Source organism: Macrobrachium rosenbergii, chromosome 27, assembly GCF_040412425.1.
Source record: "Macrobrachium rosenbergii isolate ZJJX-2024 chromosome 27, ASM4041242v1, whole genome shotgun sequence".
Lineage (NCBI taxonomy): Eukaryota > Metazoa > Arthropoda > Malacostraca > Decapoda > Palaemonidae > Macrobrachium > Macrobrachium rosenbergii.
In genome coordinates, this window is record NC_089767.1 from 13,957,247 (window position 1) to 13,970,149 (window position 12,903).

Below are 12,903 nucleotides of genomic sequence, written 5' to 3' on the forward strand. Positions count from 1 at the left end.
GCAACGCTGTTTATTCACTAATAACTGTAATTTTCCATATTGCATCCATGACTAAATATAGATTTTCATAATAAAAATTATACTGTACTAATGCATCTGTTAAGCTCATTCCGGGGTGGGCCCAGAATGAGCATAAAAGGCTTACGATTCTCTCTCACTAAGGGTAATGTAAGATGTATTTGAAACGATATTACTGTAAAGCGTTTTTGGATGATAGGCATACTGTATATCTAAAATATTTGCTAATTATTTTAATTTTATTTTCAAGTCTGCTTTTATTGAAATGCAAAAAGTTGTAATTATAGCATGGAAATTATGAAAAAATGAATGACAAAGTAACATCACATTTATCTATAAAACTATACTGTACAAAAATATAGTTTTGTACAGTATAGTTTTATAGATAAACGTGGTGTTACTTTGTCATTCACTTTTTCATATTTTCCATACTATAATTATACAACTTTTTGCATTTCAATAAAAGCACACTCGAAAATAAAATTAAAATAACATAACTACTACCAAATATTTGAGAGAGAGAGAGAGAGAGAGAGAGAGAGAGAGAGAGAGAGAGAGAGAGAGAGAGAGAGAGAGAGAGAGAGAGAGAGAGATTTTCTATTTTCAAAGATTACAATTGAGAGAGAGAGAGAGAGAGAGAGAGAGAGAGAGAGAGAGAGAGAGAGAGAGAGAGAGAGAGAGAGAGAGAGAGAGATTTTCATATTTTCCATGCTATAATTACAATTGAGAGAGAGAGAGAGAGAGAGAGAGAGAGAGAGAGAGAGAGAGAGAGAGAGAGAGAGAGAGAGAGAGAGAGAGAATCTGCATTTAGTCTGGAACATATGAAAAAATACAGTACTAATTAGTGAATAAATCATGTTGCTCTACTAAAAAAGTGAATTAGTGATGATTTTAGAGATACGGTCCATAGCAAAAATTTGCAAATTGGTGAAAGTTCCTACAGAAAAGTGAAAGATATGTTCCACAAAAATCCGCAAACAAAACGAAGCACAGAAAAGTGAAGCGTGAAAAAGCGGGGTAGCACTGTACATAGGGAAGTGTTATACTGTACCAAATGTTAAAAAAGAATAGTACGTTTAAAAGGCGAAAACAAAAGATAAGTCTTCCCTGCAAGGACACCAGCATAGATGTTTTGCTAGTCAGCATGGAATTGGCTCTGTTGAGATTGAATATATATTTTCTCCAATAGTGGCCCATGTTAATGTGAAAATGCATATATAGATCACACATAAATGGAATATTTATCTATATATATGTGATAAATGTCAACACAAGGGTCTTTCATCTCTGGTATTTGTCAGATTTGTTCCTTGTATGCTAAAGTAATATTGCAGTGGAAGGACAGCTTCAGAATAACCTGGAGGCAGGAGTAGCATACTGCAGAACCCAAAGGAGGACTAAAATGTATATTATTATTACCTAGTTTAACTATACTTATTGTAAATGGGAAAGTAACGAACAATGAACTACTGGCTACCAAGTAAAATACAAAATTATCAAGTAAAATACAAAACTACATCATAAAGGGAATGGAAAAGTATAAGCACATTAACCAAAATAATGCCAAAATGTCCTGGCTGAATACTAAAATAAAATTCCCTCACTATACAAAAATAGGATTCAAACTCAAATGAATACCAAATAAACTAATACAAAGGGACATAGGAATCAAAATTATTATCTGTACTTTACAGTATCCCATAAGAAAATGGTGTCAGAGACAATGAGCCAACAGCAAACAAGAAATTAGGGTGATGAAAGTTAATTCAAAGAATAATTGTCAGTACTGCAGTTGAAAAACTATCCTTGGAAACTATGATGAATGTCCAAAATTTTACAAAAAAGTGAGGCTGTAGAGGAGAGTACCAGTGGCAGGACACATCAAAGGCCGTTTTTTTTATCTTAAGTACCAATCCATTAAAAATCTGGGAACTTAGTATTCCACAAATACGGCAATTCATGATTTGTGAGACTGCTGAAACAAAAACTTATACACTACACCAATGCCAATATAATAACTTAAAAATTTTGAATCTTATTCCGAACAAAAACAATGAGCTACATGGCTAAATATGCAATACTGAAACAGCATTAAATACCAAACTAAAACCCAATGGTGCTAAACATTGTTCAGAACTGAAGACACCAATAATAAGGTTTGTATTCTTGTTAATTATGGTATAGTACATGAGGCAGACACATTAGACTATACAGCCACCATCCTGAATTGAGAGAGAGAGAGAGAGAGAGAGAGAGAGAGAGAGAGAGAGAGAGAGAGAGTGTGAGTGTGTGTGTGTGTGTGTGTGTGTGTGTGTGTGTGTGTGTGTGTGTGTGTGTGTGTGTGTGTGTGTGTGTGTGTGAGAGTGAGTGTGTGAGAGAGAGTGTGTGTGTGTGTGTGTGTGTGTGTTAAGCAAATTCAATTCCACAAAATGAATCATATTTGTGACCAAACTTAATACTTTTGTAAAACTTGTATAAAATCTTCTATAATAAATAAGCTTCTCCACACAATTATAAATGCTGAAATACAGTATACAACATTTTAAAACAAAACTTACAGAAATTTATGAAAAAAATAGCAATATTAAAAACAAATCTTTCTATAGCTTCAAGTTAACACTTTAAAAGAAAATATACTAACTACTCACATTTCTGCATTTGTTTGTTATATTCATTCATGTTGTCAGGTCGAATGGATCTTATGAATCGGATGTAGTCATCACTGTGAAACTTGGTCATCTCATCTTGTGTTGCTTTATGTGGACGCTGTGAAAAGTTAACAATGAAATATTAATGAAGAAAATTCTACTTGATTTTTTACAATAAACACTATGCAGTAACCTATTGTAAATTAAAAAGCTAATAGCACTACAATCACCTCTTTTTAAATGTGGAATTTTAGATTAAAAACAAAAAACTAAGAAATTCTATATAATTTCTCAACTTTATTTGCTGTTATAAATCTCTTTTTTTTTTTTTAAGAGAGCTCTTTAATCATTATGTCCCAGAATGCCACAATCAGATCAATGCTGGCAAAAGTTGAACTGCCAAATTTTTGGCAAAGCTCATCTTACAGCCTTGCACTATATGTTGATATCTGTTACTCATTGTAAAAATAATAGAATGATTACAAATCTGACATTGTCATTCATTTGAGTAATTTTTTTCAGTGTCAGCCTAAGCTATCATGAACACATTTGTCAGTGAATAAGTAAGTAACTTCGGAAGTATGGATTCATTATCTAATAATTATTTTTTAAAGAATGTTCAAGTTCCAATAACCCTCACTCATCTGCCTTCACCAAGCACTCTTTCCTTTGGCCCCAGGGACAAAGTAGGGTGGTTGAGATGGACACTATGATAAAAGGCTCTGGTTTGTATACCTCTAAGAAAAATACAAATTACAGTACTTAAAAAAAAAATTTGCCATTTGTTCATAGAGGGGGGGGGTCATCTACTGTACATCAACAGACTGTATGTTGAATGCCCACACCCATGACCCCAGCTGCAAAAGCAAGGAGGTCAATGACTCTGTAACCTCCTACTCAACTGGCACAAGGATGCCAGAGCAGTAGCACGGAGTCCAAGAGAAGGTGTACAGCCTTGCTCGAGTATTAGGGCAGTTTTCTGGCTAACACAAAATGATTGGTTCAGAATTAAGCTCTACCACCTGCCAACCATCCACCTTGTCAAAGGGAACAGCTGAGATTGACAAATCTTAAACGAAGCACTAAAACTGGGCAACCGATGTGAAGTTACCTACATCCTAGTCAAATTCAGCAGGTGCTCAGACTTTGCTGCAGCTCCACTAGGGGAGAAGGAAGGCATTAAGTTGAAACCACTCACTCTTCAAGCACATCAAAGTCATTAAAAGCTAAGGACAATGCCAAGACATTTTTGTCCATATGCAGCTGAGTGCCTATACAACTTATTCAGCAGCAACTACAGGTCCCAAAGAAAAGGTGCCCAGTGATTGTGGGTGATGTTCCTCAGGTAAGATGAGGTGAAGATTATCCAATCATTCCAGACACCTAACCTCATTACCTAGAAAACTGAAAAGCTACTCTGAAAGGCAAGGGATGGTCCAGTGTCCCAACTTCATGGGTTCTAAGACTTGAGAAAACAACTGGCATCCTCACTAGTCATGCACCTGTATGATCACCTAGCAAAGCCAGAAAGAGTGTTCTTGGCCTAAAATGACAGGTTCATAACGACTTAACGGCTCTGGCCAGACATAAAAGCATCTTTTCCAAGACACCCACAAAGTCTTGCAGAGAGAGAATTGAAAAACTTTCTATCTTCCATCAGAACCATACTGGTTCAGCGTTTTCACCAATGTGTAATTCCCCTATACACTTTGCAAAGGCTAAAGCAAAAATCTTGGTCTGAGCCTCCCCAAGGGCTCGTATGGCACCTGGGTTAAGCAGCAGACACATGAAGGGGTCAAACAAATGCTCATACCCCTCACAATGTCTTAGTGCTGTTTTTCTCCATTTCATAAACATACAAAAAAAACTATACCAACAATTACTCTAGAAACACTCAAGTTCAATAGTTGCCTAGCTTTGAGCAAAGCAAGACGTCTACACCAGGTGACAGCCAAAGTAGTACTTAGTGATGATACGCAAGTGAGGGGTATTCCCCCCATTTACCTCTACATTAACCAATAGTTAACCACCCCTGTTTATGAGTTCAACTGTTTCCAGTTCCCACAGAAGGATATGCCTACATAAAAGGCAATGGTTTTTGTGTATGTTTGATTGCATTATGAAATTTAGTCAAATAAAGCCAAGTACTGGGGTGCTTTCAGCACTTAAGACAGTGGAAAAAATGGAACTGTAGTGGTTGGACAGCTAGATGGCAGAAAGGACGTGAGAATGGAGGTAAAGTAAAAGGCTACAAAGTATGTGCAGCTAGGGGCCAAAAGGACGCTGCAAACAACCTTTCGTAACGCACGCAGTATACCACATGAGGTGTGTCTGTAGAAACAAAAATAACTTGTATCCAGTAATTTCACAACATATAGGATAGTATGGTAATATCCAAAACCTCTACAGAAGTACATACCCCTCTTGATTCTTGATTAACCATGTAACTTTAATTGAGAATGTCCTTTTCACAGCTTGCATGATTTTCCTTTTACTTTTAAATATAATTATCATTTCTGACTGAGACATTAACAGATCGTGTGCGATTACGTTCCCTTTTCCTTGATAGTCTTATCTCCTCTTCTGCACTGAAATCAGTGCCTCTTTGTTTTTTCTTGTTGCCATTATCACTCATGTTAGTTTGGCTGCATTTTAGAACCATGATGTAAATTTCAAAGGATCTTTTTACAAGAAAACTGAACTAACAAATTATTGGTAACAGAGATGCATCTGAAAGCAAAATAAACAAACCTAATGAATTACTTACGTCTCCACAGCAACACTAAGCTACTGAGTCTGTAAACACATAGTAGATGCTAAACATTTTATGAAAATCCAAAATAATCACAGAACATAAAGTAAATAAATAATTAACATGGCAATATGTTATAATTATAAGGTAAAATATGTCAGCAGAGTAAAGTAGAATAATATTATGTAAGGCAGTGCTGTACAGTCTATTTTATTGGCAATGCTACCTACATCATGATTTGAGCCTTACGTCTGCCATGAGCACAACTTTTATTTCCTATTGTAATTCCAAAGATACACATACATAGAGAGAGAGAGAGAGAGAGAGAGAGAGAGAGAGAGAGAGAGAGAGAGAGAGAGAGAGAGAGAGAGAGAGAGAGAGAAAATTTAGGCCAAAGGCCAAGTGTTGGGACCTATGAGGTCTTTCAGCGTTGAAATAGAAATTGACAGTAAAAAGGTTTGAAAGGTGTAACAGGAGGAAAACCTTGCAGTTGCACAATGAATCAATTGTTATGAGAGGGTGGAAAGTAAGATGGAAGCAAGAGAATATAATCAGGGGTACAGTAAAAGGGATGAAAGGGATTGCAGCTGGGGGTCAAAGGGATTCTGCAAAGAACCTCAAGTAATGACTACAGTACACTGCTTGAGATGCACTGCAATTTGGACTACTGGGGGGGGGGAGGGAGGGAGGGGTGGCAGATTTTATAGGCACCACTTTTATCTTGGATATCTCCCAATAGGGAGAGTATTATATCATAAAACTAATATAATAATAGTACAGTAGATTTTCATTCAAATTGTTAAAAACTGAGTCTCCACAAAAGGTAAAGTGAAAGTTAGTTAGTTATAAATGATTTGTTTAACCAGACCTCTGAACTCTTTTAGGGTTCTTCTCGGGTAAAGTGAAAGACTGAAGGACAAAAGGCTATTTAAAAAAAAGAGCAAGCAAAAGAAAGACAAGAGAACGTGCTGCAAACTAAAAGGTACGATACAATTTTTTAAAAATAGCGTTTTTTCTTCATTTCATTACATAGCATATTAACGGTGCATCAATGATGATAAAATAGACAAACTTTTGGTTTACTAGTAACAACTAGATCTGTCAAAAGATATACAAAATTACTGATTTTCTTTAGATATCTTTACTCCTCATTCACTTAGAAAAGAAACAACTAAATCTTACTGAAAATTTGCTGCCTATTTTTACCTAATAACCATGTGTTTGCCTCATTTTTAGAATGTGTCAAGTATAAAAAAAAATTTTTAATTTATACTAAATTATCAAACAATTCAGTTTTGCTCCATTTACAGTTATTTCTTATCTCAAAACACTTCTCTCAATTATAGTGTTTCTTTACATACAAAAATTCTCTAGATCTTTGAAGTTTTACTGTATATTCACTCCTTCCTTGAGCAGGAAAAGCAGCCTTTTCAAATTATTTATTAGCTATGAGCAGACAGAGACAGCCACTAAACCTATCCCATAATACATTCCCCCTATATTCAACTGACCTATAAACTAATTTTGAGGAACCTAACCCAATTGTATAGCAATGGTTGCCTGTATCTGAAACCAGGTCAACTAAACAAGGAAGTCACTTCTACTCTCTCCTAATGTCAGCTCAAAAGATTTGATTTTAAATGCAAAGAATAAAATTGAATACGAAAAATTTGAATAGGTTGGACAACTATGTAATAAAAAACAAACAGGAATGGATTACAATCTAGCAAGGGAATGCTGTAAATAACTTCAAGTATTGGATGCAAAGTGCACACAAGGCATACTATCACTGCATTTTTTAATGAAATAATTTTAAATGATGATATGGCATTTGAATATCCCTGCAGGGTTGGCAGGTATAACCACAATACCATTGTTTGTCAAAACTAGCAAAATTATATACAATTTAAACAAACATCAATTGCCACTAGCTGAAGAGTACTGACACCACCCTACTTACGAACATTCAACTTACACATATTCTAATACAAACAAACGGGATCACAAAGTAAAATTGAACAGAGTGATCCAATTTGACACTGGTAAGTTCAACTTTTGTTTTGCATGCCTATTCTGAATATACAGTACTGTATGTACAGTGTATTGTGTTTTAGGATGAAAAAACATACAATACTAACAGTACTGATTATCATAATGTACTTAAATATGCATGAAGAGTACAGTAACCAACTTGCAAACAATTCAACAGCAACATAACTCATTTGCAAGTAGGGTGGTGTCTGTAATCAGCCAATTTATTGTACTTACGTATATTTCCATTTTTCGGTAGAGTCCATAGTTGAGGAGTAAATTGTGAGTCATGCGAATCCTGTGGGGCTTCATGGGATGTCCTTGGCCATAGTAATAATTACCAATGTCACCTGAAAATATCAAAACATGAAATTTTAAATTTATTACATTCCATAAAAACTCATAAAGGGACTGGCTATCCTTGAGAAAATTTAGCCAATAAATTCTGCTACATTAGCGGACACATAAGATATAGAAATGACCCCCCCCCTTACCTGGCCACATGGAGGTGCCAGTTCTCTCCTTGTTTATATAGGCTACATTACAAATTAATTCAAAATAGGAAATTAGTATGTAAGAACCTTTAATCAAACAGGACAGATGAAACAGGCAGAAATTAATTTAAGGGAAATGGGTTTGATTAATTTACGAAAATTTGACCTTAAAACCAAGCACTGGGGCAATTTCAGCCATTCAGTACTTAAGACTGTGAAAAGAGACAGTTGGAGTGGTTGGACAGAAAGACTAAAGAAACAAAGCAGAAATGGAAGTAAAGTAAAAGCCTAAAAGTAGGTGCCACTAGGGCCAAAGGGATGATGCATAAATCCTTACGCAATGTATGTACATGTGGTGCACTAATGGTACTAGTCCCCTAGAGGGGACTCGACATCTGCTTTTGGTGAATCACAGTGCACATAAATAGGGAAAAGAAAGAATGGATGGGGGTAATGTGTAATGTGTAATCTGGGTATTGCTAGGGACAAACACATCATCTGACACCAAATAAGAGAAAAGGCACTGCCTGGCTGTGGGAGCATGGAGCAGTGAGCAGTATTTTAGTGTTTTAAGATTGTACTCTGCCAGAAATTACAAGAATTTTATATTTAACTGTAGAATCTTATAGATGAAATTGAAATACAAGAGATACATGAACTTTCTTGGCATTAAGAATGTAGCACTGGTAGGAACAATGAAGTTATGGCAGATGTTATAGGCTGGGAAGGCCTGGGAGACACTACAAAGGAAAATGAGATAGTGCAATCTACTGGTGTACCCCAAATAATCTTGTAACTGGAGTTACCCTTGCAATAACTGGATTTCCATAATACAATTGGACATCTCAAGAATGGCAGTACAGTTATAGAAACTAAATCAATCACATGACCACTTTGGGAGAGGAAAAATGAACAAAGGAATGCTAAGGAGCTAAAACGGAACAGGTGCCAACAGTGATCACAAGCTTCTCACAGCCAACCTGAAGTTAATGTTTAAAGCCCCAAACACAAAAGTAGCTTGAGTAATGAAGCTGAACAAAAAACATACTGCAGATTAACATCAAGAGGCTTTTGCAACTGAATGTCAAAATCGATTTATAGTTCTATAAACCAAATATGAGAAGGTACAGACAATCAATGAGGACTGATTAACACCAGGAATGGCACTGAAGTTTGGGTAGCCCACAGAACTATTGATGAAATATCTATTCTGGGGTGAGCAGAGTAATGCAATAAAACATTTATGTGAGATGGTCACTACGAGATATGAGTGGTAAAATTTGACTGATATTAGAGATGCTGAAGAAAACTTAAATGTACTAAAAAATTTCATAGTTTTTGGAGTATTATCAGCAATAAATTAAACTCAGAGATTAAAATCATCTAGCTGAAGATGATTTTGGCTGCAAATGATTGAAGACCCCTAAATATACTAAATTCACAACTTTTAAAAAAATCAGAAATAAGGAAACTTGGGAGACAGAAAGTACTTGGTAATGATGGAATGGTGTAATTTTAGCTAAAAATGAAATGAAATCTCGTAAACTAACAATATATATTTTGCAGAATAGCATAATATGGAATGAGAAAAAGCCCAATGACTGGGAATTGTAAGTCACAGCACAGGTATGCAAGAAGGGTGATCTGACTGAATTCAATATCTATAGAGACACTTACAGCTTGTGGTAAAAATATTTTGTATATATTTATATATTTGGTAATATTTGATCTGTTCTTTTCACTACTCTTTCCTTCTCGATCAAAAGTACTGCTGACCATTTCTTATCACGATTTCCCATTGGATGTGTATTTCTACATTCCTTGAGCAATTTGATCTCATCCTGTACATAATACTAAGCCTGGCCTACAATCATAAAAAGCTGCTGCTTTCAAACTCTGTACCGTACATATATTTCTACCGTTGTCCTCATTATCTCACCACTGATCTTATCCTTACTCCCCTTTAATTTCTTACTCATTCCCACTCCTTTCATACATCTCTTTTTCCCTTTCATCTTTTATTTCTTCTAGTTTTTCATCACTTTCTTACTTTCCTCTATCATTTTCATCTCTCTGTCTTCTCCATGCAATCCTAGCCTTCATTTCTAACACTCCAATTTCTCATCTATGCGTAGCTACTGCCGCATACTTCAGAACTCAAGATTTTTCCTTCCTTCATCATCTTCTATTTGTTACTTTTTTCTGTTTCAATTACCTTTATCACTGGTGTCCAAAATGTTATTGCTCTAATGCTATATTCTTCCTTGAATGGGGTTTTGAGTGTAGAGTAATTCAAATAGATTTTAGTGCTGCTTTCGATTTAGTAAATCGCAAGGCACTTATTCATGAACTTTGGAATCTTGGAGTGGGTGGATATGTTTTAGGTTTACTTCAAGATCTCCTTACAGGTTGGAAGCATAGAGTTGCTGTTGATGGTATCTTTAGCAAACCAAGACCTATTTTGTCTGGAGTTCCCACATGTCAGCGTTCTTGGTCCACTGTTATTTTTAGTGTATACAAGTGATATGGTTGTTGGCCTGGAAAACAAGATTGTTCAGTATGCCAATGGTGCAACATTTGTGGGTGTAGTAAAGTCTCCACTTATGAGAGACGAAGCAGCCCTTAGTCTCAATTGTGACATGGACTGGATTAGTGAATGGTGCAGCCAGTGGGGTATCAGGTTGAACTCCAGTAAAACAAAGACACTGTTAATTAGCGTGGCTGAATGAGTCAGAAGCTATAACTACTCTAGGTGTACCTTTTGACTTACATCTTACTTTTGAGAAACATCTAATGAAAGTTTCAGGAAATACAGCACAGAAGTAGGTATTGTATGAAAGGCCTCATATATTTATAAATGATAAAATAAATGCAACTTGACTTAGGTCATTTGCCCTTCCTTTACTAGAATACTTTCACTGGTCAGAATGTCTGCTTCTCCCAGAGATTCATCTCCTTTAGATAGTGTGGTTCATGGTGGTAGGTGTCTGTTTCCTAATATTAGCAGTTATGTCTTGAACCACCGACGGATGGTCCCTCATTTATAAATTTTTCATGTAGTCCCGTTTGTCAATTTTTCATAAGTTGTATTTTAACAGAGATCTTCACATTTACAATTGACCCCTGATCCCCTTTTCCTGCCAAGAGCAACCAGATTTGCTGAACAGCACCACCAATATACAATAAATGCACTTCACTGTAGAACTTCTCAGTTCAAGAGGTCCTCTATTCCTCACACCATTGGACTAAGGAACAGTCTCCCTTAGGATGTTGTCCAATTGGAACTTCAAAAGTTCAAGCAAAGATCCAATGCATTACTACCCTAATACTATTCACCTTGCATTTTTATCTATTTACTAATTTATTAATTTTTTTTTTAATAAGAGAGATCTCTTATTTCTGTATTTCCTATACCTCCTCTTACTTCTTCATAATGAATACCATATTCTTTGGAAGCTTGATTTTCTAGTCAATGACCCCTGCAGGCTTGTTCCATGTGAGTAGGGTTCATCTTCTGAATAATAATAAGTACATTTCCCCAAATAACACTTTATGGGAGCATTTAACTACCAATGTGTGTGTGAATCAAGTTTGCCGACTTACCAGGTTTCTTCATCACTTTCTTCTTTCCTTTCAGAAACATTTATGCTTCAGAACATGTGGCTGACACAGAACATCAAAACACACTTTACTCCAATAAAGACAAGAATATAGTACTAACTACAGCTGCAGATATCAAAACTAAGAAACTGAGAAAGAATTAAATAAAAAAATATCCATTTGATGAGGAGTGGCTACAAAACAAACCTGAAATAGTTCAGGAAGTGCCACCTTAAAGAACATACTGTAAGAAACATCCTAATACCTAGGATATAAATACTATATTTAACAAGCTTCAGATTTCTCATAACAATGGTGAATACTTAACATACAGCTTACCTACGCTACATACCCTAGCCTAGAGTCTTCAAGGAAAATTTAGGCAACTTGAAATGACATACAGTACCTTAAATTAGCCTAAACATTATTAGTGGTTTATTCCAGACTAAGCTGTTTTGCTTTACGAGACCCTAGGCTAATTTGCCTAACCGCCTGGCTAAACTGCACAAGACCAGTCCAGAGTGAAAGCAAAGGGCTGCTGTAGTTGGCATTTCTGAAGTAGGCATAGGTATTTTGGAAGGAATATGATCTAACCAGACTTACCTTTACCTAGCCACCAGGCCCTCTAATCACATATCCAAACATTGGTAAAACTGAAGATTACTACCACCCCCGAGGGTTTGGTAACTAGCAGTTTACATGCATAATGGGTGCTATGTTTAGTACCAGCCTGTTAGGGATGAGTGTTAGTACTGTACATAAGTATAAGAAGTTAAGTACTATAAATATAAACAGGAGCCATAAACACTAACACTAACATGATGTTGGTAAATACTCAGTCAGTGACTGGCGGGAACCAGGCCGCGATAGTCATCTCCAATTTTACCCAAACAGATTGGCAATAGGCCTAAATTATAACCAACTTCAGTAAATGTAAATGAGACAGCTGCAAGTGGATATTGTTTATTAATATACTTCAACAGTTAATCAATCATGAGAAGGGTGTAGGCTATATGTTGCAGTACAGGTGAAATAATCTGAGAAATGTACAGAGATAATGAAAGACGTAGCATATTTTGCTTATATTTTTACTTACATCCCAGAGGGGCTCGTACTAAACATGGCGGAAGCTCCTCGGGTAGCCATGTTCAATACCAGCTCCTCAGGGATGAAAGTATAAATATACACAAAGGTAAAATTCTCATTATCTCAGCACGTTTCTGAGATTATCTCTCTTTACATTAGGTTATATACACCCTCTTCTGTATTTAGTTAAAACATTAATTATTATACAATATATCTTTGTGCAGCCATCTTTGCATTTACCCTAACCTGGCCTGAACATGCTGAAGCAATACAG

The 12,903-nt window shown here is 35.9% G+C and overlaps 1 protein-coding gene across 1 annotated transcript in view; it reads right to left on the bottom strand.

Annotated features, from left to right (window-relative positions):
• HDAC1 (histone deacetylase 1) overlaps window positions 1–12,903 on the bottom strand; it is a 36,750-nt gene that overhangs the window by 21,480 nt on the left and 2,367 nt on the right. Inside the window, exons 2-3 of the mRNA XM_067128930.1 lie at window positions 7,687–7,799; window positions 2,667–2,784 (exon numbers count right to left, since the gene is read on the bottom strand). Of these exons, the coding sequence (XP_066985031.1) occupies window positions 2,667–2,784; window positions 7,687–7,799 (231 nt within the window). The remainder of the gene's footprint in view (window positions 1–2,666; window positions 2,785–7,686; window positions 7,800–12,903) is intronic.